The sequence below is a fragment of the Osmerus eperlanus genome, chromosome 10 (genome assembly GCF_963692335.1).
Source record: "Osmerus eperlanus chromosome 10, fOsmEpe2.1, whole genome shotgun sequence".
Classification (NCBI taxonomy): domain Eukaryota; kingdom Metazoa; phylum Chordata; class Actinopteri; order Osmeriformes; family Osmeridae; genus Osmerus; species Osmerus eperlanus.
This window is the reverse complement of record NC_085027.1, coordinates 12,759,048-12,786,547: the sequence shown is the minus strand read 5'-3', so window position 1 is coordinate 12,786,547 and position 27,500 is coordinate 12,759,048. Positions and strand designations below refer to the sequence as shown.

At 46.6% G+C, this 27,500-nt stretch overlaps 1 protein-coding gene across 4 annotated transcripts in view; it reads left to right on the top strand.

Moving 5' to 3' along the window:
* The window catches only part of znf536 (zinc finger protein 536), a 138,984-nt gene that overhangs the window by 88,320 nt on the left and 23,164 nt on the right, over positions 1 to 27,500 (top strand). For all 4 annotated transcript variants that reach the window (XM_062470733.1, XM_062470734.1, XM_062470732.1 and 1 more), the window contains 2 exons: positions 3,695 to 3,853; positions 9,604 to 11,334. In XM_062470733.1, coding sequence (XP_062326717.1) covers positions 3,695 to 3,853; positions 9,604 to 11,334 — 1,890 coding nt within the window. The remainder of the gene's footprint in view (positions 1 to 3,694; positions 3,854 to 9,603; positions 11,335 to 27,500) is intronic.

Here is a 27,500-nt window from a genome sequence, read left to right as displayed (position 1 = left end):
GAAGGAGAGAGAGAGAGCATCAGCCGGCTGGTGTTGTGTTGCTTCAGCGTAAGGAAATCATCTCCCCATGGGCGCATTTTTAAAAGCCTAATGCCTTTCAAATGATGTCATCACATTTTACTTTCTCTCTGCCTCTCACCCCCTTTCTCTCACTCTCTTTTCAAAATCTGTACATTTCCTTTATTTGTTTTGTTCTTTATGTCAGCATTTGGTGATAGGGAAGGGCACTGGCATTGACGAGAGAGAGAGAGAGAGAGCGAGAGAGAGAGAGAATAAAAAGGAGCGAATGAGAGAGGTAGAGAGACGTATTGTGTTTTTATTACTCTTGTTGAGTTCGTTTTTTTTCTTTTCTTTTTTTCCTCAATTTTATTTCCTGAAAGTGATATCACAGTAATCAAGACCACAGGACATTACGGCTGGATGTGTGATTGAAAGAGCACCATTAAGGAAGCAGCTCGCTCCCCCAGTTGTTGCCTTTGTTGTTGTTGTTTTTTCCATTAATGGGAACAGGGTGTGGTCTGCCGGGAGACTCTGCTCGTCCTGTCCCAGAGGGGACACACACACGCCCTCTCTCACAGTCACACACAACCCCATACTTGCATGCGCTCATATGCATGGACAGGCAAACAAAACATAGATTAACGCCCAACATTAAGCATGCATGCATGCACGCGCACACACACACACACACTACACACATATATGCTTGGAAAGGCAAGCAGAATATATATATTCACACAACATTGAGCATGCAAACACACACACACACACACACACACAGATACAGCAGGCCTTCTCTATATGCCAGGGCTCTAGTGCTTGTCTGTTTTCCCATGGTGTGTTTCTATGGGGGTTTGTACTGTTTACTTCAGCAGTGGCTGTGTGTTGGGTGTCAGAGATCTGGAGGCGAGTGGAGCTGACAGCAGCCAGCATGACTGATACTCTTGCCGCTCCCAGATGGCCTGTACAGCTCCGCTCCAATCTGATCCCAGCCTTTGTTCTGTTATGTTCCATTACGTTTGGACCAGGCCTAGACAGAGAGAGAAGCAGCAGAAGAGCTGCTCTCAGATCAGAGACGGTGAAGGTTGAGTGCGTTGCTCTGCGACGGCGTTCGACTGGTAGGTAACCAGTTGAAGGCGCCGTCCCGGCCGGGTCATGACTGAGGCTGCTGGGATAGCAGGAGAGTCAGGATCTTAGTGAGAGTCAGAGGTCAGAATAGCTCCAATAAAACAGCTACTTATCAGCCTATTAACCAATGTTCAGTAAACAGAACATGAGACATTTTGACTCTGGTGATTCACAAAAGTCTATACAAACAGAGAGCGCTTGATAATAGCATTGTCTTCTCTGTATGGATTGATGTATGGACGACATTAGACCCTTGGAGCTTGTCTGCACTGTCATCCCTGAGACGTAGCCGGTAGAGTTACGGTTTCAGGCATCAACAGGTTTCAATATACCAAGCCCATGGCTCGCCTGGGACAATCATTTTAATGCTGTGTCTCTTACAGATATTCTTCTTTTTTTTTTCTTTGCATAAAAAGGGCTAGTGGTGAAATGGATAATCAATACAGAGAGAATAGTTGTAGGTGGCTTGTCTTTGGTGGATCTCTCTCGCTTCACAGACACCCAGCGCTGAACGATGAAGCATAATATATGAGGTGACCTTCAAATGTCATAAATGTGTTGTGCAATAAACTGTCAATATTTGTGGTTATACGGAGCAGGATGACTTTTACAGTAATTGGAACAGCCGTATTAAAAGCTGGGGATCAGTCAGCTGATTAAAGACAGCCACGCTGGACTCCTGTCGCTTGGGACTAGTTCTCTCACACACACACACACACACACACTGTACATACACTTTTTGTGTTCACTTAAAGAGAATGTGTGTGTGTGCGTGAGCATGTGTGTGTTTGTACCCCTGTCTCTGTATGTCTGAAGAACATTCATTATTTAGAGACTGTTAAACGCCAGGAGAGTCTCCTCTCATCTTCGCTGTGGTGTATCTCCCTCGTACAGGACCTCTGTTAACCCCGACACACACAGGGCGAGCAAAGGGTGTGTGTGTGTGTGTGTGTGTGTTTGTTGGCGAGGGGGGGTTAAGCTGTGTTTTTGAGAGTTTTTAATTCTGCCCCATCTGGGGTGGGCAGGTGGACCCTTGTCTGCTACATGACATGATGAAACTCTGCCAAGAAGGGGATATGTAGTGTGCTGCTAAATATGGTTATGAGGGGCTTAGTTACAGGACAGTATTGTTCAGTATGTGCACATTGACTGGAGACATGTGCAACAGGGTCTGGGTCAATTTGAATGCAGTGCAGTTGGAAAAGGGCTTGACGTGAATTCAAATGAGATGCGGGAATCACAATGGTGTCCATTGCTACTTTTTGGAGGTTAGTTGAAATGAGGATGTATGATTTTCTTCGGTGACGCTTCCATCTTTTGTGGCGCGCCGTGTGTTCACCATGAGGCCACGCTTGATCATGTGCTCAGGGCTTGTTAGCAGCAGGGAGACTTGCTGACTTCAGTCTTTCTTTTCCTGAAACCTTATTTGACTCCTAACAGAGGAGGGGTGGGGGTAAGAAAGGGACGGATTAGCCGAGCTACAGTACTGCAGGAAGCACTCGGGATTGTGTGGCGTGGTTTCCCAAGTGCGATCATCACACTTACGCACGCATATGCTCACACACAAACGCTCATTCTATATCATGTGGCTTGTTATGGGGGAAAAGTGGGAATAAAGGAACACTTTTAACCTTACTTGTGCCGTGGTGGGTCACACGCTTACTGATTTGAAAGAAGCATTGGTTTATGCCTGTGCGCGGGGGAGGGGGGTGGTACATGAACAATCAGGATACTTTTACCCTGATGATCAGGTCATTTCAAGTTGATTCTCTATAAATGGGTCATTCTGCTCATTTCAACAATATTTTACCAGTTCCAGCAGTCTGTCCTTCAAGGAAAGGCCTATACATTTACACAGAGACGATGACATCCTGCACCTGCCTTCTAATTGTGCCTCCGTCGACTGTTTCGAAATCTGTTTGAGTTCATCTGCAGATTGAGGGGTTGATTAGGCGCGGCAAACATCAGGATGGCTTGGTTTGTGTATTAGTGTCGGCGCTGCCAGGGTGGGGTCAGGCCTGTTATCACCCGCTCAGATCTCTTGACAGCGGTGACGCTACCTGTTCCACACAGGAGCGCCATGGAGACGAGCCGCGGCCCCGCTGCTGACACAGGCCTTTCTTTTCTTGTATTGTTCATTTCAACACAATCCGCCATATGCTACCAGGAGTTGATGATAGCGAGGATAAAACCTTCTGACGCTCCTCAGGAGAGGAGACCAAGGGAGTGTGTGTGTGTGTGTACGTGTGTGTGTGTGTGTGTGTGTGGAGGGGGTCGGGCTGGCATTTCTAAAGAAGCCTGTAAAGCTTCTGAACTGTCAGCGTTCTGTCAGTTTTAAATGGGTGGGAATAATAGCGACTCACGTGAACCCATTGAAGTGTTTGACTTTGCGTGGTGTTAGCACATTTGGGTGGGAGGAAAAGGAGGGGTTGGGGTGGAGGGGGGGGGGGGGGGGACAATGGGAGAAGAAGTATGTTTTCTGACGTGCGGAAGATTTGAAGTGACACTCAACACTTCTCTGGTTTGTGTCTGTGTTTGTCTGTGAATGTGTGCGTGCCTGTTCCAGATGTGGGGGACGACCAGGGGAAGGTGGCAGGGCCCATGCAGCAGCCCCAGTCCCAGCATCGTGACCGGAGCCTGGGCTCGGCCATCAAGGACTGCCCATACTGTGGCAAGACCTTCCGCACCTCCCACCACCTCAAGGTCCACCTGAGGATACACACAGGTGAGTGGCTCGGCCAGGTCCTCGCTCTGCAGGTACCCACTGTTCTCCTGCTGTGAATGACACCAAGGCTCCTCTTGGCAGCTGTTTGTAGGAAGATCTCCAGTCTGCGTTTCATACCGCATAGGATGCCCACCCACATAGTTGCTAGGGAGGCCCAGTCAGAGTAATGATGTGGGCATTGTCCACTGGTCGGACATCCAGAGGTGTGTGTGTGTGTGTTTCCGTGTGTGTGTTTCCCTGCGTGTGTGTTTCCCTGTGTGTGTATTCTGCTGCGGTACTCCACTGCGAGCTAGAGATGCCCCAGTAACTATCCAGGTTAATGTGGCAGGTATGACCATCATGTGAGGTCACCTTTCTCCAAGGACGTCTGGCCCAACGAGCCGTCCACTCCCTCTGAAGGTCACCAGGCTGCCGTGGAGACCCACGGCATAATGCTACCGTGCGAGTCAGCCCATATCACACACACGCCAAAGGTCACGACTCTTGGGAAGGTCACCGTGGGGTCACTCCCCAGACTGTGCTCTAGTTACCCAGCGGAGGGGGGTGTTTCCGTAGAAACAGCTTACGATGCCTCGCTACGAGACCCTGCTCACGTTGAGCTGCTTTCCTACTCAGATTAGGCCCAGCTAAGATAAAGCACATAGTCATGGAAATCTCATGGCTTTATAAGACCTAAATCTGTTTCCACCCTGCTTGTGCTCTCTTAGCTGGTAAGCGCACATACTGTAAATGTTCCCTAACAGCCGGCTGTCCTTAGTCTCTGACCTCTGTGTATGAAAACCCTGTTTTACTGCGCACACACACACACACACAGAGCGAGAGAGCGAGAGAGCGAGAGTGCGAGAGAGAAAAAAAGAAAGAAAGAGAGAGAGAGAGAAAGAGAGGAGAGAAGAAAAAAAAAGGAAAAATAGCGTGTAATCCTGAAGTAGCGATGAAGGCATGGTTGGAGTGGGTACTCGCAACTTAAAATGGAAATCTCTTGCAGCTGAGGAAATCAATGCTAGCTTTTATTTGCCGTATTTTTTCCTCCCTCCGTGTGCTCTTAAAAGGGAAAGGGGGAGACCACCCAAAACGCAGACCCCACTCCCCCTCCCCGCTTTCACAAGAGGCACATACCTCAGGTCTGGAGAGGAATTAAGGAGCAGGGAGTAGCGAGGCAGTACGCTGGTGTACTGACATAATTAGTCTCCCTGTTCTAAATGGTGTCCCCGTGTTAAATAGCACATCCAGGTCACCGAGAGCAACATCAGCCTCGGGTATTCTGAACCTTTCACCCCTCTCAAAACCTGACTGTGTGTGCGTATGCGTGCCTGCGTGTGTGTGTGTGCGTGCATGCAGCTGTTTACGTGTGCCAAAATCTGTTACCTAACAGTAGGGGGTGGTTGAGTTATGTCTGCTTCGAGTGGTCCAGTAAGGGTCCCCAGAAGGGCCATATTTCACTGCAGAGGAAACACAAGGCTCATCCCTGGTCGTACGTTAAGTCACTGAGGCCTGGAGCTGGGGGGGGGGGGGGGGGGGGGGGGGCACACAGACCCACACAGCTCCTCATGCTCTCTGATGCACCATCAAGATGTGCCCTTTAAATCATCCCAACGAGATCAGATGGACTGCAGGTCGACGCAGTGATTACAGCCAGACGATGACTTTTAAACGGGACGAGGATCCCATCCTCGGTGGCAATGAGGAGACCCTCCCGGATGACAAACTCTCCCTCGTCGCCCCTAATACTTTCTGATCTCCACAGCAGCGCCCGCCTCGCGATCGCCTCTCTGGCATTGTGCAACACAACGTTAGATTAATGACTCGCTAACATTTTGTTGAAAGGAATGAAGTGAATTTAAATTTCTCTAAAAGTTAAAGAGCTAATGTTACAGTATTAATTTCCTCTTGAACAGTGAGTGGGAAAATATCCATTAGCGAAATTAAGCACAGTTTCTAGGTAGCTAACATTGTGAGCCATACAGTGTGAGGCCACAGTTAATGAACACTGCAGAGGGTGATATTTCATTATACAAATTAATGCTCACATTTTAATGGGAAAGTCACATAATGAATCTAGGCTTCAGTGACAGCAATTAGAGACACAGATTGTCCCCTTCTGGACAAGGCATATTTAGCAGTAAGCAGCTGTGTGTAAAAAAGAAAAAGGTCCTTGCTCTTGACAATGGCTCTGCATAACTTTAGGGGAAAGAACCAATAAGAGTTTGGGCTCACCTTTCAGAAGGGACAGAGAGGGAGTCGGGCCTTGCCCAAGTCACTTAACCTCAACCTAACCTTGCAATCACAATGAATCAGAGGGGACCCACAACCTCCCACTGCATCTCTCTCATTCCCCCTCTACTCTCAACCTCTCTCCCATGGATGGCTCTCTCCTTTTACAGTAGATTTCTCTCTCTCGCTTTCCCTCTCCCTCTTTCTGGCTATCTCCCTCCCTCCTTTTTTGTCGTGCTCTCAGTCATGTTCTATCTCTATTTCTCTATCTCTTTAATTCTCTCTCTCCATCTTTTATTCACCAGCAGACTAGTTCTGTTCTGCATGTTACCCAACTCTGACTCATTTCCTAGCAACAACATACAGTCATTTCATCTTGTGTTGCTAACCAACAGGCCTGATTATGCACTTGTCACACGCTTCTGTCAGTGGAAACTGTTTTGATACACACATAATTATGAGATTAACTTTAATTTAAGGTTAAACTTCCTCTTGAGTCTTTTAAAGTCGTTAACCCAGATATACTTTGAGTAACAGCTTTTTACATATTTATATTTCTTTCTCTCTCAATCTTCCCACTCTCTTTCACCCCCTCTCTTCATGGTATGCAAGCGGCCTCTCGCTAGTCTGTAAAGCCATATGGAAATTCATCTTAAAGTATGTCATATCTATTAACTGTTTTAATTGCCCCTCTGTAGGCTAAGGGTGTTTACTCAGAGCTGTTACTATGGTACTGTGACAAATCATACAAATCCAGATGAAATCAGTTTGAGCATATCTGCTTCGAGAGGACACACACACACAGGTTTGTTTTACTATCCTAGTGAGGACTAACAATTCACTCCCATTCAAAATGGTGTTATCCCTAACCCCAAACCATATCATTAACCCTTAATGTAAGCCTAACACTAATTATAACCTTTACCCTAAACCCCCTAGAAATAGCACCTGAAGTTGTGGGGCATAATAAAATGTCCCCACTGGTTTTTTTCTTAGTTTACTATGTGTGTGGGACTGCTGGTCCCCACAAGTGTAGTTCAACAACACCACAGTCACACACAAAAACACATACTCCAGTATTGGGAATAATTGATTTATAGATACTATGTTTCATAGCAATCTTCGTACTTTACCAAGTGGCCATGTACATAATTTGTTCCTGGAATATGTTAGGAATTTCATTTGTTTAAACAAATATGAAACACAAAGAGACTCATATCTATCTTTCAACATTTGGTCTAAACAATTATACTAATTTAGTACTTTTGTTTCTTGGTGATCTGCTGTGTTGCATAGAGGTTGTGCTGTTTGCGCTGAAATCAATTAAAAGTGGATTAACGGGTACATAATGACCTTTAGCAGTAAATTGTGTGTAATGTTGCAAGGCAGGATACAGTATATTCCCCAGATGTCACACATGCCCCCGACGCATGATAGAGCAGATGTCTCAGCCAGTCCAAATGGCTCTCACACATTCTCTACCCAAAATACTCACGCACAAACACAAGCATGCCCATATACACTGAAAAAACCTTCTTTGTAAGACACACTGATTAATATCCAATATTGCATTTCAGTTCAGCACCAGCACAGTCAAATAAAATGCAGTTTATATTTAAGAAAGGGAACAATAATCTCAATCGTTTTTTTTTATTCCTGATCATCAGTAGCCTCAAAGACAAAAAAATAGAACAAGAGTTGAGTAAAAAAGCAGATCAGTGTAATTTCACTCTAATTTGAGGCCTAGAATATCATTTTGTCCAGTTAGAGGAATTGAGAATGATCATTTGCATCAGGGACATTTCCTTATTAAATCAGCTTATGCTGTTGTTAGCCTGCTCAGAGGAGAGCCACTTATTGGGTTAAAAGCTCATCTCGCATCGTTTATTTTGAATATACTGTACAGTGTGCCGCAAACTAGGTCTGGTGTAAAAAAAAAAAAAAATTGACAAAAAAACCCCCTCTCACAGATCTTTCTCTTACCATCTTTCTGTTTATGCCTTGCTCAATTCATTGTCTCACACACTCTATCTTGCTCTCTAACTCTTTTCTTTCCTTTTGTCTCTGGTATCAATATGATATTGGGTGTGTGTGTTTGTGGTCCTGTATTTGAGAGCTGTGCAGTGGGTCTGCAGATCCCAGTCTTTTTCTGGAATGCTGCCCTCCAAATAATGATAAATTACTTGAGCAGTATGCCATTTGCTAATTATATCCGTGATTTACTACAGAGCAGGACTTAAATCATTCAATCCAGCCTTGCGTAACAATGCAACATTCTTTTTGGTTAAAAATGGTTTCCATGTGTATAATCTAAACATGTTATAACTATATATACACACACACAGGACTTGACAAACATCCCTTTATTCTTGATCTAAATTTTGTTTTTACATTTTGTCTCCCAAAATCCCTTCCAATCTGCAGACACTTTATCTGCGTGACTCCTCCACGAGAAATTCTCTCCAGTAACTTTTTACATGTTTAAGAAAATCAAGCTTTGCGTTTTTGTTTAGCGTTTAATGACTCAAAATCTGGCAGGAAATCCAAGCCTATTATAATAGCTAGCAGGATGCAATTTATCTCACCATAAGAAACTTATCTTTCTAAAGGCAAGGGAGATCCACTTTTGGCAGAATTATGTTTTTGTTTTACCATAATCAAGGACTGTCATGAATACGGATCTGAATTGTACAGTACATGTCTATGTTCAGTGTTCTGCTTCTTCCAATATATCATTTATATGGATCTGTATATATTCCACAGTAATTAATGATGTTCTCAATCACATGGTTGCACTAAAAGAGGCTTGCAGCAAAACATACCTACATGTGGCTCCCATCTGGTCACTTCAGCTCATTCAGAACTCTGGATCACTTCCTGTTCCAGCTTTATATCTAGGGACCTCCTTAGTTTGGTCCACTATCTCTGGATTTGCAGAGAGAGAGAGAGAGAAAGAGAGCAAAGAGAGTAGCCTATAAAGACAGAGCAGTGAGAGGGAGAGAGAGAGACATAGAGAGCCTGGGAGGGTGGTTCTTGTGATTTATGCCTCACTATGATACACTGCAAATAGAGATCGTCTGAGAAATCACAGTCTCATCGCTAAAGCACGGAGGCCTGACAGCCAACAAGGCCAACACAGGGACCCAACACTGACCCACCCATAATGCAACACTGATCCCCCCCCCCCCCCACACACACACACACACCCACACACAAACAACCTTCCCCCCCATACAAACAGAACAGATATAACATTGAGACAGTTTTGTTGTCAGTCGAAAATATTATCTATGGTAGTGGACTGAGAGCACCATATGGTGTGCCTGGTTCTTTATGGTGTCGACGTGAGTGATGGCTCATTTGGAGGAGCCGGATCGACCCGTATTCACATGCCAATCTCCAAATGGAGCAGAGCAGAGGGAAGAGCACTGTTGACTGAATACTGAATGGTGTTGGATGTTTTTTTTACATCATTGACTGTTGTGGTTGTTCACAGTTTTCTCTCCCTCTCTCTGTCACTCCCTGTCTCTCTCTACCAGGAGAAAAGCCGTACAGATGCCCTCACTGCGACTATGCCGGGACACAGTCTGCCTCTCTGAAGTACCACCTAGAACGCCATCACCGCGAACGGCAGAATGGTTCCGGGGGCGTGGCCTCCTCCGGTCATGGCCCCAACTCTGAGCACAAGGAGGATCAAGGGAAGGGCAGCGGCAGCGTCTTCGCCCGGCCTGATGTCCTGCGCGGAGTCTTCAAGGGCATGCCGTCCAACCTGGACTTCCGGGGCGCCCCACTCCTGCCGCATCAGTGGGCCGCGCCAGGCATGATGTCACCGAGAGACCGCGAGAGAGAGCGCGAGAGAGACCGAGAAAGGGAGAGGGATCGCGACCGCCACGACGCGTCCTCCTCTGAGAGCATGAAAGGCGCCGACGGCCCCTCCTCCTCCATCGCCGGCGACAGCCCTGCCAGCTTCTCCGACCTGGGTCGGGCCTACCAGAGCATGATGGGAAATGGAGTCCACTTCCAGGGCTCCCTGCAGGCCTTCATGGACAGCTTCGTGCTGAGCTCCCTGAAGAAGGACAAGGAGAGCCAACAGCAGCAGCTCCGCTCCCAGCACTACTATAACAACGGAGAACCCAAGGCCAAGCGCCCGGACACGGGAGACGAGCGGGCCGAGGCCAAGCCCTCGGAGCGACCCAAACCCGGGTCCCAGTACGAGCCCCTGGACCTGTCGGTGTCGGTCCGGCCCGACCAGGCTTCACTCCCTGGGTCTTCTGTCACCATCCAGGACAACGTGGCCTGGCACAGCTGTCTGTTCTGCTCCTTCTCCACAGCCTCCATGGAGCTGATGGCTCTCCACCTGCAGGCCAACCACCTGGCCCGGCCGCAGCGCTCCGAGTCAGGCAAGGAGCTTCACGGAGACGCCTCCAACCACCCCCTGTCCACCCCCACCCCCAAGGCCCCAACCCTGAACCCAGGCCTGCTCCACGACAGAGAGGGTGACGAGAAGAGCTGGAGAAACCACATGGATTCACACCCTGGTCTGGGTAGCTACCAGAGCGACTTTTACCGGCAGTATGGAGGCATGTATGATGGCGCCTCCAGGGCACAGGGCCTCCAGGGATATGGAGCTCCAGGAGTATCCGTCCCAGGGGTAGACCTGCCCAGCCAGGCCCCAGGAGGAGGGGGTATGGCTGGGGATGAGGCCTCTGACAGGGCCTCCTGCGAAGAGGCCGAAGAACAGGGCCAGTCCGATGAAGACGAAGGAGGAAGGGGGGCCGAACGCAACATCACCCCCCTCTCCGCCACGCCCAAGAGGCAGCACTCCGATGACGAGGAGGACCAGGAGATGGATGAAGATGACGGCGGAGAGGATGGAAGGATGGAGATGGAAAGAGAAGACGACGACCTGGCCGGCGATCGGATGCCCAAGCAGAACCTGAACCAGACAGAGTCATCTCCCCCACGAGACGCCCTTAGGTCCGGAGCCGGGTCCTCCTGTCTGAGCCCCCAGGGCCCCTTCCCTCCCCATGCCCAGAACCAGCCTCCATCCCTGGAGAAGCAGTGGCAGCAGGGCCTGGGCCTGCTCTCCTCTGGCGGAGTCCCCCCTGGGCTGCTGAAGCCCGAGCAGGCCCATCTTGAGCAGCAGATGAACATGCTGTCTGTCCTGAGGGCCTACAGCTCCGACAACCTCGCAGCCTTCAACGGCCTGGGGAGCAGCTCCAACACTGTCGGAGGAGGCGCTGGGGCCATGAAGAGGCCCGATGCACCCGGTGAGTGTGTATGTGTGTTGGCGTGTGTGTGCGCGTGCTTGTGTGTGTTTGTGTATGTGTGTAACCTCTACTGTATCCACAAGGCAATCGACTGATCCCTGTGGCCCCTCTTTGCTCCCCTTTTCACTTTCAAACACACACACACACACACACAGTCATGATATTCGCAAACCATCATACCCCCCCCCCCCAAAAAAAAAGAAACTCAAAAATTGCTATTAAAGTGATTTCAACCTTATTTCAAGCAAGTTTAGAAGCTATTGAACTGGGCGAGTAGCAACAGATTAATCTTTATTACACGTTTATATTACTGAGCCAGTGGTGTCTGTCCCCATCCTGTGCTGCCGAGCAGAATAACCCTGTCTCCCAGAGAGCAGGACCTCAGCCCCCCATGTCATCTCCTCCACACAGCCCCTAACTATCTCAGCTCTCATAAAGCCCGCTCCCAGAAGCCCATTACTTTATAAAGCCCAGAGATCTATGACCCTGTGAAAAATGAACTGTCAGCTTTCATGATTCTGTTAAGGTTACAGCCACTCCTTGAGACTGCACTGGGTGTTTCCTTTTTTTCTTTTTGTTATTTTTTTTTTCGTAGTGCCGTTTTGGCCGATGAAAAGATTTGTTATGCATTGTAGAGATCAAGGCTGAACAGGGTAGGGGAAGGAGGAGGAGAACCAAAATAAATACTGTAGCAGTGTACATACTGTACAAAAAACTACAACTGGTCAGATATGTGTTGGACAGGTAGAAACTGTATTCTATCAAACCCACATTTGCGTATTTACTAAGTACTGTAGCTGCAATTTCCAGTAGTCATCATCAATAATAGGAACTAGATAACTTACTAGATACCACTGGATGTTTTATCTGTGAGCTGACTTCTTAAAAATACTTTTGTGAGCGCGGGAAATAGTTTGTGCATACAGCACAGATAAGTATAAACTGCAGTGCAAGCTAGATCTTTTGTGCTATTGTTGATACTGGAACATAAATATTGAATATTGCATTCATTCAATATGCTATTCATTAAATGTCACCCACGCACATAGACTCAGTGTGTATGTGTGGTTTCTCAAGCAATGAGCCGTGTTGTCTAGCAAACTGAATCAATCTGGAGGCAGCAGGTTGATTTCAGTGTTCGTAGACAGCAAACATTGAGTAGATCAAAATAATTTCCGTTAGTTGGGAAAACAGAGTAATGTTATTTTTGTTTAGTTTTTCTTTCAAACTGATTCATTATCAATGTACAAACAAATGTATCTTTTTACTTATGTACTCTCATGTGTTTTCGTATCACGGTGCAAGTTGTTTTGTCATTTTCAGTTTTAATAACGGAGCTATTGAATGATTAGTTCAAAACCATCTTACTGTCAAGAACAATAATCTATTATAATGACAGTGTGTGCGCGTGCACGCGTGTGTTCATTTGACCTTTCCACGGTGGCGGATACACTGCTTGTTGTCATGGAACCTGCACAGTGCATATTTGACGGACATAAAGGGTCATTCACAGTGATGGAAGATTATGTGGCATATTTTACTTTGTAAATGCTTTTGTGTAGGAATGTCCCCTGTTTTAATCACAAGCCATCTGAAAGCCAGCCTTGTGATGTGGCCCTGCGTGTGCAGAATAGCTGACCTTTTTAGATAAGGCTTTGTCTGTGGAACAAAAGGCTCTCTTCCTGAGTTGTTTTGTCCTAGCCTTAGTCAGTCGTTCATTGTAATAAGGCCTAGATGGTGATTATGTATCCAGCCACCAAGCCCAGACACCCCTTCACATTCTCATGGCTCTGTTCAGTCTTGTGGATGACCTCATAGATAACTTTATAGCATGTAACTGATCACTACTCTTACAGCTCAACATTACCGTCCAGGAAGATCTCTGCTTGTAATCTAACTCAAAGGTTGTAGATTACATCCTCTACCTTAAACCTCAAATCAACCATACCCCCCCCCCCCAAACAACCTATATTGTATATAGTATGTTATATGGCACTGACTAACATTGACCCTAACCTCAACCCTAACTCTAAACCTTTTGGTCTTCCTCTGTGTCTCATCAATGTATTGAAATCCACATCTGGATGGAAGTATGTCAAGCCTTCCCACCCACTTCCCACTTCCCCTCCCTCCCTCCTCCCTCCACCCCCCACAAAGCCCTCTCTCGCCTGGCTACATCTGCTGCCAGACCTCCCTAGCTGACGGAGGTGACAGTGATACCGTAAACAACCAATCCAAAGGCCTGACGAACCTTCAGGGAACATTCTCCCAACCTTTACAGTGTGTTCAGAGTAATCAAGAGCAGATGAGAATCCTGCTGCCACGGAGATTAGAACAGTAACAGAGCAGAGACTTATAGATAAAACCACAGAGCTGCAACAGGATAACAGCTACAGACCAGCAAACAATACAGCAGAACAATTAGATAGAACCATGGATATTGAACAGAACACACTAGTGTTCTACATGGGTACTGTGGACCGTGCACTGTAATCAATGGCAAGAGGTGAATCCAGGCACTTTGTAATGTATAAATATGTATAGAAAACTGTAGTAGGCACATCTAGTTCATTTGAAATAGAATCTAGTCTTCATGAATACCGCTCAAACCCCCTTCCTCACCCAGATCCACTTCTAACCTCCTTGTGGAGGGGTCACCCATGGGGAATTGCAGGGACGACATACTCTACAGTTATTTTGGGGTGGGGGGTGGGGTGTCACGCCGACCAGAAAATTCAATTCAGAACTGACAAAATGTGATTATCTGGAGTGGGTTTGCATTAGGTTTGTATGCAAATAGAGCATAAATCATTAATATCAAAATTCTCCCATGATTTTGCGCTAGCTGTCGAGCACACGGGTTGAGAGTGGCGGAGAAAAGCGCCTTCAGAGTGCCTCTCTTGTCATTAGTATGCCCAGAGCTAGGGTGAACACACTCACGCACACACACACACGCGCGCGCTGGACACACACACACAATATTAAATCAGAAACACACATGTAGGGGCTGTGGTCCCACATATTCATACATTACAAATCAACAGACAGTGTTGGCTTCAATGTCTTTCCTATTTCGCCCATTAGGGATGGCGTGTCTCTGGTTACTGTGGCCCAGTGCACGGTGTTAGGATTGATACAGCCCACTCTAGTGTTGAGGCTAGCCATTGTGGATGGGTTTCACACGATCAATAGTTGGCCATGACAGAGGCCTAGCTATAGATAGCCATACATTAGATAGCCTGTTGTATCACATTATGCCACCGTTTCCAACAGTGGACGAGTGGACGTTCTGTAAGCATTTAGTCTCCTGCCAGTATATTCATGTCACGGCCCGGGGCAGTGTGTTTCACCAGGCGCTCTTTACAGGGCTGTCTGGAGCCAGGTCCCCGGGGGGGTGGGGGGGTGGCGGTGGGGGGGAGGGGGGGTTGAAGAGGGGGATGTTTATGGACGAGGGGGATGCTATACCCGGCTCTCTCGGAACTATGACGGACACGTTTACTGTAGGTGCTGCAGAACGACAGCATGTAAGTCAATGTGAAGCACCTCTCACAGGAGGATGATATTGATGGAGGGAGGGGGGGAGATATTATGCTTACGCCACCTGTGTTTCTCCACCCCTCTCTACAAGGGCTCTCCTCCCGTGCCCCGTCGCCGCGGCGATGAGAGCATCTCTGTTGTTTGTTGTTGATGATTGTTAGGTAAATGCTTGTTCGGCCGCGCCTGCTCCAGACCCATTAGGCCGAGTGAGAAATGACTTGTTTGGCTGTTTGAAGAGCCCAAGCAAGGGTGAACCAATAACTCTAACCAATAATCGTGATCCTGCGCAAGTGGGAGCTGAGAAGGACATCGTTACCACAGCTTAAACTTTACAAGTGGCTCCTTGTCCCAGTCCCAGGCTGAGAGATTCTTCATGCTCTGAGTCTGCGTGTTCCAGCACCCCCACGCTGAGCAAACAGACACAGACCTAGCCTGTAGTACTGGAGATAGAAGCCTCTGCTACTGTACAGCACAGGCTAACAGTCACAGATAAATGTAACACATTCATTGGGGGGGGGGGGGGGGGGGGGGTGAGATCTCCTCTGGGGATACATTACGAAGGGTCCAGGGGGAGGGGGGCAGAGAGGATTGTGGGTCATGGCTCAAAAGGCCATTACACCCCCTGGTGGAAATGCAGAGAAGTAAGCCAAGTTAGTGGAAGGGTGGGGAGGGGGGGGGGGCTGGATGGATGGAGATAAAACACTGATGAAGGGAGGGTGAGCGGTACACGCGTGTGTGTGAGTGTGTGTGAGTGAGAGGAGGACAGATCAGGGTGTTTGTAAGTATTTCTGGAGAGAAGCGGCTCTGGAAGTGTGAACGCTCAGCATGGCCTTTTGGGTTGATCAATTTACAAAGGCCCACAACGAGCGTGCGCACGCAGCGCGCACCTCCCCTGCCAAGCTTTCACCGTGCCTTGCTCGACACGGTGAGCGGGAGAGAGGAGGAGAGAGGGAGCGAGCGAGCGATAAAAGGAGAAAGACATAGAGAGGACAGAGTAAACGGCTAACACAGATTGCCTGTGTCAGGAACGCAAACTGGGGGGGTGGGGGAGCCAATGTACTTCTTGCTGATATTTTTAGCCTCTATTGCTTTCTGACAGGATCGGTCGGTTAGTAGGAGTCTGTTTTGTTTTTTTCTCCGGGAAGACTGTGTTGTGGGAGGGGGGAGAGGGGGAAAGGGCAGGTAATCTAGTTGTAGCGGTGTTCTTGTCACTGCTGGTGACGTAACACGTGCCAAAAGGGGTAAGCCCTCTCTGTGTGGGACCTGAACTCTGGTCACAGAGGTCACGCCCCTGACCGCAGTCCTTCTACTGCATGTCACCCCCCCTCTAGTACTGCATGTCCCCCCCCTCTAGTAATGCATGTCCCCCCCCTCTAGTAATGCATGTCCCCCCCCTCTAGTACTGCATGTCCCCCCCCTCTAGTACTGCATGTCACCCCCCCTCTAGTAATGCATGTCCCCCCCCTCTAGTACTGCATGTCCCCCCCCTCTAGTAATGCATGTCCCCCCCCTCTAGTACTGCATGTCCCCCCCCCCCTCTAGTACTGCATGTCCCCCCCCTCTAGTACTGCATGTCCCCCCCCTCTAGTACTGCATGTCCCCCCCCCCTCTAGTACTGCATGTCCCCCCCCTCTAGTACTGCATGTCCCCCCCCTCTAGTACTGCATGTCCCCCCCCTCTAGTACTGCATGTCCCCCCCCTCTAGTACTGCATGTCCCCCCCCTCTAGTAATGCATGTCCCCCCCCTCTAGTAATGCATGTCCCCCCCCTCTAGTAATGCATGTCCCCCCCCTCTAGTACTGCATGTCCCCCCCCTCTAGTAATGCATGTCCCCCCCCTCTAGTAATGCATGTCCCCCCCCTCTAGTACTGCATGTCCCCCCCCTCTAGTAATGCATGTCCCCCCCCTCTAGTAATGCATGTCCCCCCCCTCTAGTACTGCATGTCCCCCCCCTCTAGTACTGCATGTCCCCCCCCCCCTCTAGTACTGCATGTCACCCCCCCTCTAGTAATGCATGTCCCCCCCCTCTAGTAATGCATGTCCCCCCCCTCTAGTACTGCATGTCCCCCCCCTCTAGTAATGCATGTCCCCCCCCTCTAGTACTGCATGTCCCCCCCCTCTAGTAATGCATGTCCCCCCCCTCTAGTACTGCATGTCCCCCCCCTCTAGTACTGCATGTCCCCCCCCTCTAGTACTGCATGTCCCCCCCCCCCTCTAGTACTGCATGTCCCCCCCCTCTAGTACTGCATGTCCCCCCCCCCTCTAGTACTGCATGTCACCCCCCCTCTAGTACTGCATGTCCCCCCCCTCTAGTACTGCATGTCCCCCCCCCCCTCTAGTACTGCATGTCACCCCCCCTCTAGTACTGCCACTGTGTGTGTGTGCTTGTTGGTGTACGTTTGGATCAGTGTGCATGTGTGATTGTGTGTGCGCAAGGGTACGTCCATGTGTACATACTGTGTGTGTGTGTGTGTGTGTGTGTGGAGGAGCTGTGGAGTGCGTAGCAGGGTAATGAAAGGATCACATGCGTCGTCTCTGTGAACAGGTTCCTTAAAGCTATTATGGTAATTAAAAACATATGGTGCCTTGGCTGGACTGGCTGGGATCCACAGGATCATAGCTGTCGTTCCAGCTCCTCCACTGTCTCTGTCACGAAGAGAGCAGAGCTTTCCAGTTCAAACAGCACACACACATGCCCATATGTTTCTATTACTTTCATGCTCACATGCAAGTAGCATAGAGAAAAAGATACACTTAATCTCTCAAATTAGACATAGCAAACAGTAGCTGACACCCCCCCACACACACACACACACACACTCACAAACATTCAAGCTCTAGTGTTTTTTGTGTTTTTTCAATTTGTTGCTCGCTAATTACCAAAGCCACTTAATTCATGGGCTGCTTGACTTTTGTAGAAAAACCTAAATGAAAGACAGTGATATCAGCTTCCTCCTTCAAAACAAAGAGATATTCTGATATTGTGTGCTGTTTGCTCCCCTAATTTCCTAGGTTCCTTTATCAAGGAAACACACACACACTGCACACAGTGTACACGCAGGCAAACGGTACGCATACTTAAAACACTATGTTAGGATGAAACCTGGTAATTGGCAGTAATACTGTCCTCATCAGGTGGTTAATTACTATTAATTTAGTGTGTGTGTTAGTCTACAAGCATGCACGCACACACACACACACACAGGTTTCACAAGTGTAAGTGAGAACATAATGTCTTGAATATACTACAGATATTCTACTATCACAGATATTTCGCCAAGTCAGCTGGAATGATTTCACAAAAAGGGCAGTGACAGATATCTGACAGGTATAAGCCTCATTTTCTATTAAATTATTATTTTATTTAGGGATGAGGGCTATCTCTTTGTAATATCGGTCCTACATTGCGGCGTACTAACTGATCTGAGAGCAGTAAAGAGACATGTTGGCCAGATGGGACCAATGCTCCCCTCACTTCAGGCTCTGTGTCCATGTACTTTATGGACCTTGTGTGTCTCAGTTCACCTACATTGGGCGCCTGCTGAGGTCACTAGAATCTCTCATTGTCTCCCAGAACCATGGAATACCTCCCGCTTGCTAGCTCTCCACTTCTCTCTCCTTCTTCTTCCCCCCCCCCTCTCTGTATCTATCCCTGTCCCTGCTCTCAGTAGCTGCATGGTCTGAAGTTCTCCCACGATTAAGCTGTCTGTAGGACGTTTGTTCCTCCCTGCCGTCGAGGTGACAGACAGTGTTGCAGATACTCTTTTTGTGCATTGTGCGCTGGTGAGATGACGGCTTTGACGGCTGAAGGCAAGGTGCTATTTCACATGTGCAATATTACCATTTTAACTTGTGCGGAGGTGAATTATCACCTTGTCACTCACCAGTGCAAATACTAGTTTCAAAGAGCAATTAATTGTAATAGCTGTTGTCAAGCCCTGGGGAAGATACCTGTGGCTCTCACATCCCCCTTAGCAGATGTGAGATCTCTAAAAATATTTTTCCCTCGCTAATTTCCCTGATATCAACTGCTCAACGCTGAAAGCTCGGTGAAAGGCTTCATATTCTCCCGTTCTCTTTCTCACTCTGCGACTAATACCTTGATGATATTGGCCGCATCATTTCCAGGAAGTACAGGGCAGTGAATGAAGTATAGAGTTGCCTGCGAACAGAAAGGACAGGGAATATCGGTTGCTAGCAACTCCTCTGCAATTATTATGTTCATTATTTTTGGAGACAGAGGAAACAGAAAGATACAGCACAGTTATCTTGGGAGTTGGAGAAAGTAGCATTTCTCATTGTTACATTAATGTGTGTGTGTGTTTGCGTAAGTGCATGTGTGCGCGAGCGTGCACATACGAGCACCCTGTGTCACTCGCATATTTGTTTTTCCATTTTATTCAAGATCGCAAAAACATAAAACACTTGTGACTATAAATTGGCCTTCCAACTTGAGATATTTGATATGATTTTGCTTCCATCTCGTTATTTTGGTTGTTTGTTTCCTTCTCTGCTGTAGACTTTGTTGAGTACGAGTTCCTCCTGTGTAGAGCTGGGCGTCTCTTCCCCAGACACACCGAGATGTGAGGCAGCTGTCTCAGAGGACTTGTTCCCATAAAATAAGACTTCCTGTGAGAGAAGCTCCACCATGTACATACACACACACACACACACACACACACACACACACACAGGCAAATGTATAAGAGCCACACTTACACCTCCGCCAGACAAGAGCATAATGAGAGAAAGAACAGCAACTTCAATGACAATGCAAGAAAAAAGAACGGTACAGGGAACAGGTGCAATGGGGGGAAAAAAGCAAGCATGTCAACTTTTATTCCCTCTGTTATCCCACATCAATGGTACCATACAGTGATGATAATACAAACACAACACAGATATAGACAGCCTAACCAACAGGGGTATGTTTGAAAAGCACTGTGGCAATTAAGGACAAATAACTTGTATTATCCCCTCAGTATCTGCCATGTGAAGGATGAGCCAGACCAATAAATCATGTTTGATTTAAACATCAAACGAAACAGGGAAACAAATAAAAAAATAATTTAAACACAAAACTTCTGGCAAGGAGCAGCGAGGGAATAAAAAAGCATAAAGAAATAATCCTGAAACATTATAACATTAGCTGTTAGAAAATGCACTTAATTCCTCTGCGGAGACAGAAATAAACAAGCACTTGCTAGCATTGTTCCAAGCAAATCCCTCATTCATCTGAATCTCCCTAAATGGAGCATTGTTTTAATAGTAAAATATAGGGGAGGCACTGGATGCTAGTTGCTCTAATTACAGTCATTTAATCGGGATTAGATGGGTTACCTGGATAGGACTCTACAGACAAGGAAAGGCAACCTCAGTCCTACTTTAGAAGGACACACGGGTATACAGCATACAGTAGTGTGTAGGGTAGTGGCTTTTCTGTGATCACATGCCTCACTGATACAGATTTCAGCTCAGAAACAATGACATTCTTTTTAGAATAAGTAACACTGTTCTATTGTTCTCTCTCTCCCCCTCGTTCTCTTAAAAAAAAAAAAGCTGTCTCTCCCTGAGCCCCAGTTGAATAGGAGTCAGAGAGAATCCATTTTAATCTGATTAATAACTTAGTTGATCACATATAACCTAATTTTCATTCAGTGCTGCTCTTGTCCGCTGAGTCATATACCAAATGACCTTTGAGTCACCAGGGCTAACATAAAGCACAATAAGCGCCATTGTGCTGTCAAAAAAATCTGTGGATGTTTTACATCATTACAACATTTTTATGTTCCCATCTTTTCAAATGCGAAGCTGTTCACAAAAGGCCACCTCTCCAATTGAGGGGCCATTAGGTCTGGACCTCTCCTCGAGTTTCCTGGGGCTGGGAGATGGGAACAACTTCTCCCCACCATTCACAGTAATATGAATCGTCCTTTTAAAACAGATATGGTTACATATTAGTTTTGAAAGGTACAGTAACTGCTCAGCTTAAGCTGTTCTCCAACAGAGCAGCTTTTGTTTCCCTACAAACCTAATAACCAGGCCGCCCTGATCCCATCTCACTCTCTTTCTCTCTCTGTCTCTCTCTGTCTCTCTCTCCTCACGTAATTTGTGTGATTTTTGGGGAAAATGTACCACGAGTACATGTTTAGGTTTGTAGAATGCCATTTTTTGAAAATATTTACAATAAGTTGAACAAATTGTGTATTTGCTTGCAAGTACTTTTCGTCGTAATCTGAAATTGGTATATGTTCGTGTGATCTTATTTGCTCTCCCAAAGGAAACCTTGTGAGATGTAATTATTACCAGGAAAAATACCCCCCCCCACACACAAATATGAATCAAATATTTATGAAGGAGGCTTATGTCTGCGTACACCCATATGCTTCACTCAATGAATGGAGCAGCTTGTACTGAACATGCACCTTTCCTCGACCCGGGCTCTGAAGATCCAGTATCGGCTTCACTCAGACCCACTCCCTGAATCCTCTTCTCCTCTCCAGCATCTTCATCATCCTGGCTACGTTCGGCAGATTGTTTTTTATTTATTTTTGATGTTCGTCCGTACTGTGTCTTTGCTCCACATGGGATCAGTTGTTTCCTCTTCCTTTCTCTTGAGTTCATTATCTCTGGAGAGAGTGACTCTTCCCTCGCCGGGATAAGCCCTGAAGCTCTGTGATTCACAGGCCGCTCACGGTTGTAAAACCAAGGCCGGCATGCACCAGTTTCCCGAAATTGTAAGAACTTTATGGTTTATGGTTTTTATTAGACTTGACAGGAAGAAAGGGTGGAAGGATTAAGCTGAGGATTACCACTATACTTTAAGATAAATCTTTTTTTTTTTTTTTTTGCTGAATGTGTAACCTCATCCTCTCTCATTCTGGGAAACCACTGCTATTAACTGCATTATGCTAGCCTTTGTGTCCTATATCCCGACAAAGTTTTAAGTACGCTTTCTTGGATGAAAGCGTGCTCCAGTACTTCTGCCAGTCACACAAACACACTCTGTAAGCTTTTAAACACAGAACAATGGCGAAGAGCATAGCTGTGCACATTAATGCTTTTGTACAGAGAGAGAGAGAGAGAGAGACTGGAATAGAAGAAAAAGAGATAAGCAGAGCTTGGCTGCGTTGCCCTCTGTTCTTCTTCATCCATCGCTCCCTCCCTCTTCTTGCCTCGCTTCTCTAAAGCAGGGAAGCAAATCTCTCCCTCCATCATCAAATCTGCGGTGATCTGTTTGCGCCAGACATTAACAGACAAACATCATACTCAGACCCGCGGCCTATAATTGACTGAACAAGGATTGGTCACACTTTTAAGGAGCGTTCCATAATGGATTTCCATGTTTGTGAGCTTCTAACTGGCAGTCCAAATGGAGGGCAAAATGTGTCTTTATTACCCAAAAACAACAACACTCTTTCTTCTCTGTTAAGATGATATCACCCACTGTGCGTGTAGGTGTGCGTGCGCGTGGGCTTGTTTCTGTGTGCTTGGTGTGTGTGTGTGTGTTTGTGCGTGTGCTTGGTGCGTGTGCTTGGTGTGTGTGTGTGTGTTTGATGCAAGGTCAACTCAGCCTGACAGATGACAAACGATCTCAAGATGGCCACATCATCTGTCCTGTAATTGTTGGGGGGAAAAAAAGATGAATGCCACATCTTGTGTAACCCTCCCTCTCTTCTGTTTGCCTGGTCCTGGTCGCCTTATCATGTAGACTGAGACGGAAACAGGGACAGAAGCACCTGATTCTTCCATTGCACACATGTTGTCCCCCCTGCTCCAAGGCCTGGGACAAAAAGAGAGAGAGAGATCTTTCAAATCTGTACTGATCATGTTTCTGTATCAGGAGAACTTGGCAGCTGAGGAGGATGCAGTATTACAGACAAGCTGGTCATCAGATGGGACTTGGGTTTATTTCTGTGCCCCCCCCCCCTCCCCTCCCCCAAGCCCCCCACCCCCTCCCCTCAGCCCCCCCCCCATCCTCCCCTCAGCCCCCCCTACTCCTGTTTGCCTCCCATCCAAGTTGTGTCTCATTTTTCCAATACTGGACAGCTTCAGCTGAACGTCCAAGAACTCTGTGTCCTTGACGGTGGAACACAACTTTTCATTTTAATAATTTGATTGATTTTCCTTTGTATTTGTCAGGTTTCTTTTCCTCTCTTTTTCTTCTTCATCTGTTTTCTGCCTCATTATTTGCAATATGGGGAGAAAAGACAACAACAACAAAAACGTTACCGATTTTCAACTTCCATCGATGACGGCCCACTTTGACAAAACACTAAGTGCGTTTTTAATTACCTGACTTTCTAATGTTGCTGTCATCTCCCAGACAATCCTCACATCCTCTGATGTGTTTATTATGTTCTCATTTGAATTCCTACACTCTCCAGGTAGTCCCTGCACACACGCATGCTCACACACACACACACACACACACAAACACTCTCCCTTCCGATACTGTATACAGCAACACCTCCATACCTCGTATTTGCGGATGTTTAATTGCATTAAGGGACATATTGAGAGAAGGAGACATGAGGTGTTGTCGCTTTTTAAAACACAATTAGGTAACATCCCGTCAGCGGGTGTTTGTTGACAGGCCCGCCGGAACACGGCGGCGATGCATCCCCGCGTCTGATACCACGGCTACTCCCCAACGGGAGTGACAGCCGCATCATGAGGAGAACCCCGCCGACGATCCATGTACACCCTCCCCCCCCACCACACACACACTACCCCCACGTTCCCTTCACTCGTCAGCCAGTCAGTTAAACAAATCAATAAGCTAGAAGGAAGGTGTGATGGGACATACAGTGGAGAGAGGGAGATTGAGGGAAAAGGGGACTGTTTCCTCCAACACTAATGAATTTGTTTCATGATCAACAGTGTTGGCCCCCTCTCCTAACCCCTCCTCCCCCCACCTCTTTCTCCTCATCTGACAAAATGCAAAGCCTGCTCGTTAATTTGAAAAACAGCATTCAGCAACTTTATCAAAAGTAGAAGTACAGAGAAACCAGTTGGGCAGCAGGCACAAGTCCTCTCTCTCTCTCTCTCTCTCTCTCACTCTCTCACTCTCTCACTCTCTCACTCTCTCTCTCTCTCTCTCTCTCTCTCTCACTCTTTTTCTGTTTCTCTTTTTGCTTTTTCTTATTTTTTTTGTGTGTGAAGGTATCCCTGAAGTTTAGGATGGAGATGTAACTGCTGAAGTCTGTTAGCTTGAAGCTGAGGCGGATGTTTCATCACATGGTTTGATGATACAGATGATGATGATGATAGAGCTGATGATGCTTACGGTAATGATGATGCGGAGACAGGCAGGTCCCTTTTCTGGGTGGACGGCCATCTGCCTGATTAAAAAGCTTGTACTGATCAAAATAGCTCCAAATAAAAGACACACACACCAAAACAACAAACATAATTGGGACACTGCTCTAATTTGGTGGGCTGATAACACAATCTAAATACAGTAGGCGTGTTATAAACACAGCTTTTTCAGGATTCCAAATCTGACCTAAACATTGTCCTTTCACATACAGGATACACAGTATATTTAACTGGGACAATGAAGTGCTGTGGACTTTAGTTTCCCCTTTAATGCAGATGTAGCATTATTGGATAGTCCACCTAGGGACTGACACAGAATAACAAGGCATATGGGCGCAAAAGTAATGATCATATACAAATATCAATGTGAGAGAGAGTCAATGCTAAAGAAGATGTATGGCTATTGATGTTTAAATAAGAATAGCGTCAGCAAGCAAAAACTTTTTTTTTTTTTCTCGGCTGTCTGTGAAGAGAGAGGGAGAGGGGGAGAGAGAGAAAGAGAGAGAGAGAGAGAGAGAGGTACAACAATTGAGCTGGAGCTGAGATAAAAAAGCAGTTCTCTCATCTGTGCCTTGTGAACAAAATCATAAATAAATATATAATCAGTTAGTATTATGCAGTTTTGCTGTGAAGAGTATTATCTGTCTGGCATTGCCTTTCTCAAGGAAAAAGAACGTTTGACAGTGCAACTCCTCGATGAAAAAAAAAAAAAATGGTAAAAAGTTATGACTTCAAAAGTGTTTACTCTCTGTGTATTTTAATTTGTCTGGGCATATGCAGTGTATTTGCATTTCAAATACTCTTATTTGAAGCAGGTGGTTTAAATGCCAAGAAGCGAGTTGATGACAATCACCTCGAAAGGAGAGCATCAGGGGAGCTCCTTCTGCTCCTGACATTAAAACTAAACGAACAGCAGCTAAACAAACACATACAAATATAACTCCTGCTTCTCCTCCACCCTCCACTACCCTGTCTTTTCCCCCTCTCTCTCACTCTTTCTGTCTCTCACTCTCTCTTTCTGTGTCTCTCTGTGTCTTTCTTCCTGTCTCTCTCTTCCTGTCTCTCTCTCTCCCTCTCTCCCCCTTCTTACTTTCTTCCCCTTCTGTCTTTCTTTAATATTCATGTACATTTGAATATCAGTGCGTATAGAGCTAGGTACACAGCCCTGCTGTTTAAACAGACTGAGCGGCTCGCTGGCTTCAAAAATACAAAATAGAAAATAAACACAGAGGGTTTGGGTAGGGATGAATGCATTCAGCGCCAAACTGCACTGAAGCCCCCCACTACTATACACACACACACACACACACACACAGCGCGGGTGCAAACACATGCACACACATGCATGCATACACCCCACTATTTGCTGGCCCTCTCCTTTTCATTGCTTCTATATTCATTTCTGTAATTTACAGTAAATCCAATAGCTGTCAATCATGAATTAAAATCAGAAAATTTACAACGGGGGGAAACAGCTGCTTCCACGTTTACAGCGAGACCACTCTAAAATATTAAAGACATGTCACCACCGCTGCTTGGCCCTACATCTGCAGCCATCTGCTTTCTATTAAAACATTACACCCAAAAAACTCTGGTGCCTTCCACCTCAGCACCGGGAAGCAAGACTGACAGTGAAACCCTGACGTGATTAGTTTTCACTCACACCCCATCCCAAAGTCAAAAGCCAGGCAGAGATATCCATCACATTTAGAAACATCAGCTAACACACACACACACACACAGAGAGAGAGAGAGAGAGAGAGAGAGCTCCGAGGCTGATGGATGAGAGTGAAACAGGAGTAGTGTAGCTTCAGTGTTTCTACTCATCCCTGTTACGTCTTCCTGGTGCAGTCATACTGCGTGGAGGCGTGGGTGTGGTGTCCAACACGATGTGATGACATTTGAGGCCCTGTGTGTCACTCTCTACGAGAGACAGAGAGAGAAAGAGAGGAGAGAGAGAAGGCTCGAGTCAGAGAGTGGAGGAGATGGAGAGGAAGACGAGAGAGAGTGAGCGATAGAAATAGAGGGAGAGGGTTGAGGGACAGAGAGAGAAATGAAAGGAGAGGGATAGGCTTCTACAGTCAAAGCTGAAATATTCAGTTACTGTGGAACGCAGGGAGAGTTATGGTCAGTATCAAAGGTAAACAATTACAACATTGTGAGTCACTTTTTGGATCGCAGCTCAAGGCAGATCATCTCTCTCTCCCCTAATAGGTCATTTCCTATGTCTTCTGAGTGCTATATCACATGTTGCTCTGCTCAGGGTGGTCCCGTAAAAAGAAGAATTTACTTTGAACTGTCTATCAGCGTTTTTCAAGAACTATTTTCTTCAAATAAAGCATAGAAGGAGACATAGTTTTCCTCTTTTCTGCACATGCTCAGTGTTTATCCATACAGTACAACTGATATTCCAAATCACTGTTGTAAAAGTCATTTTCTTTCTTTCACTTTATCATACTGTTTCTCTTGCTCTCTTCCCCCCCTCTCTCCTACTCTCTCTCTCTGTGTGTGCTCGGTACAGCTGAGAGATTTTCCTCCATCAGGGCAGTGATGTCATTGGCTAGGAGTGAATCATTAGGATATCATAGTGGAGCCAATGACAGGAAGAGGCTGATTAACAAGCTCTGTTTTCCTCTCCTGCTGCTTCGAACGACATCTTTCTCTCTTTCCCTCCCCCTCCCCCTCCCTCTCCCCCTCCTCTCATCCCTGTCAAAGATGCCAGGGAGTCACAGGTGTGTGGCAATAATTACACATACACTCAGAAAAATAATGTCATTTCTCCATTTAATAAGTTCCTTGTAAAACGTGAAGGGGGAGCCAGTTAGAAGAGGGGGCTTAAATCGTATCTGAGATCCCCCCTAACTTAATCATATGGCTCTTAAGAGCAGGCCCTGCCCAGCTGGGTCCCAGTAATATGCATGCAATATGTGTGTAAAACGATATGCTTTAATTTTGAGCCCACTTTAAGCAGCAGCAAAATCTGTTTATACGCAAGACATTTAAAAAGAAGGGAGGAGGAGGGAAAAAACGAACAATAAAGAGTGGGTTAACTCCTGCGTTCCTGTCAGGACTGAAGACATCTGTTCATACTCACTTTTGCTCCAGTAGTAAATGTTACATTTTCTACAATGTATAGACATTTCTGTTTTTGTATAAGATGCAGTATACCGTACGGTGTACCGTACAGAACAGTTTGTGTTTTTCTTTGTCGTGTGTGTGTGTGTGTGTGTGTGTCTCTGTGTTTACAATTGGTAGTCTGATCATGAAGGGGTTCTGTCAAGGGGATTTTATAGGACAATATTCTGTGG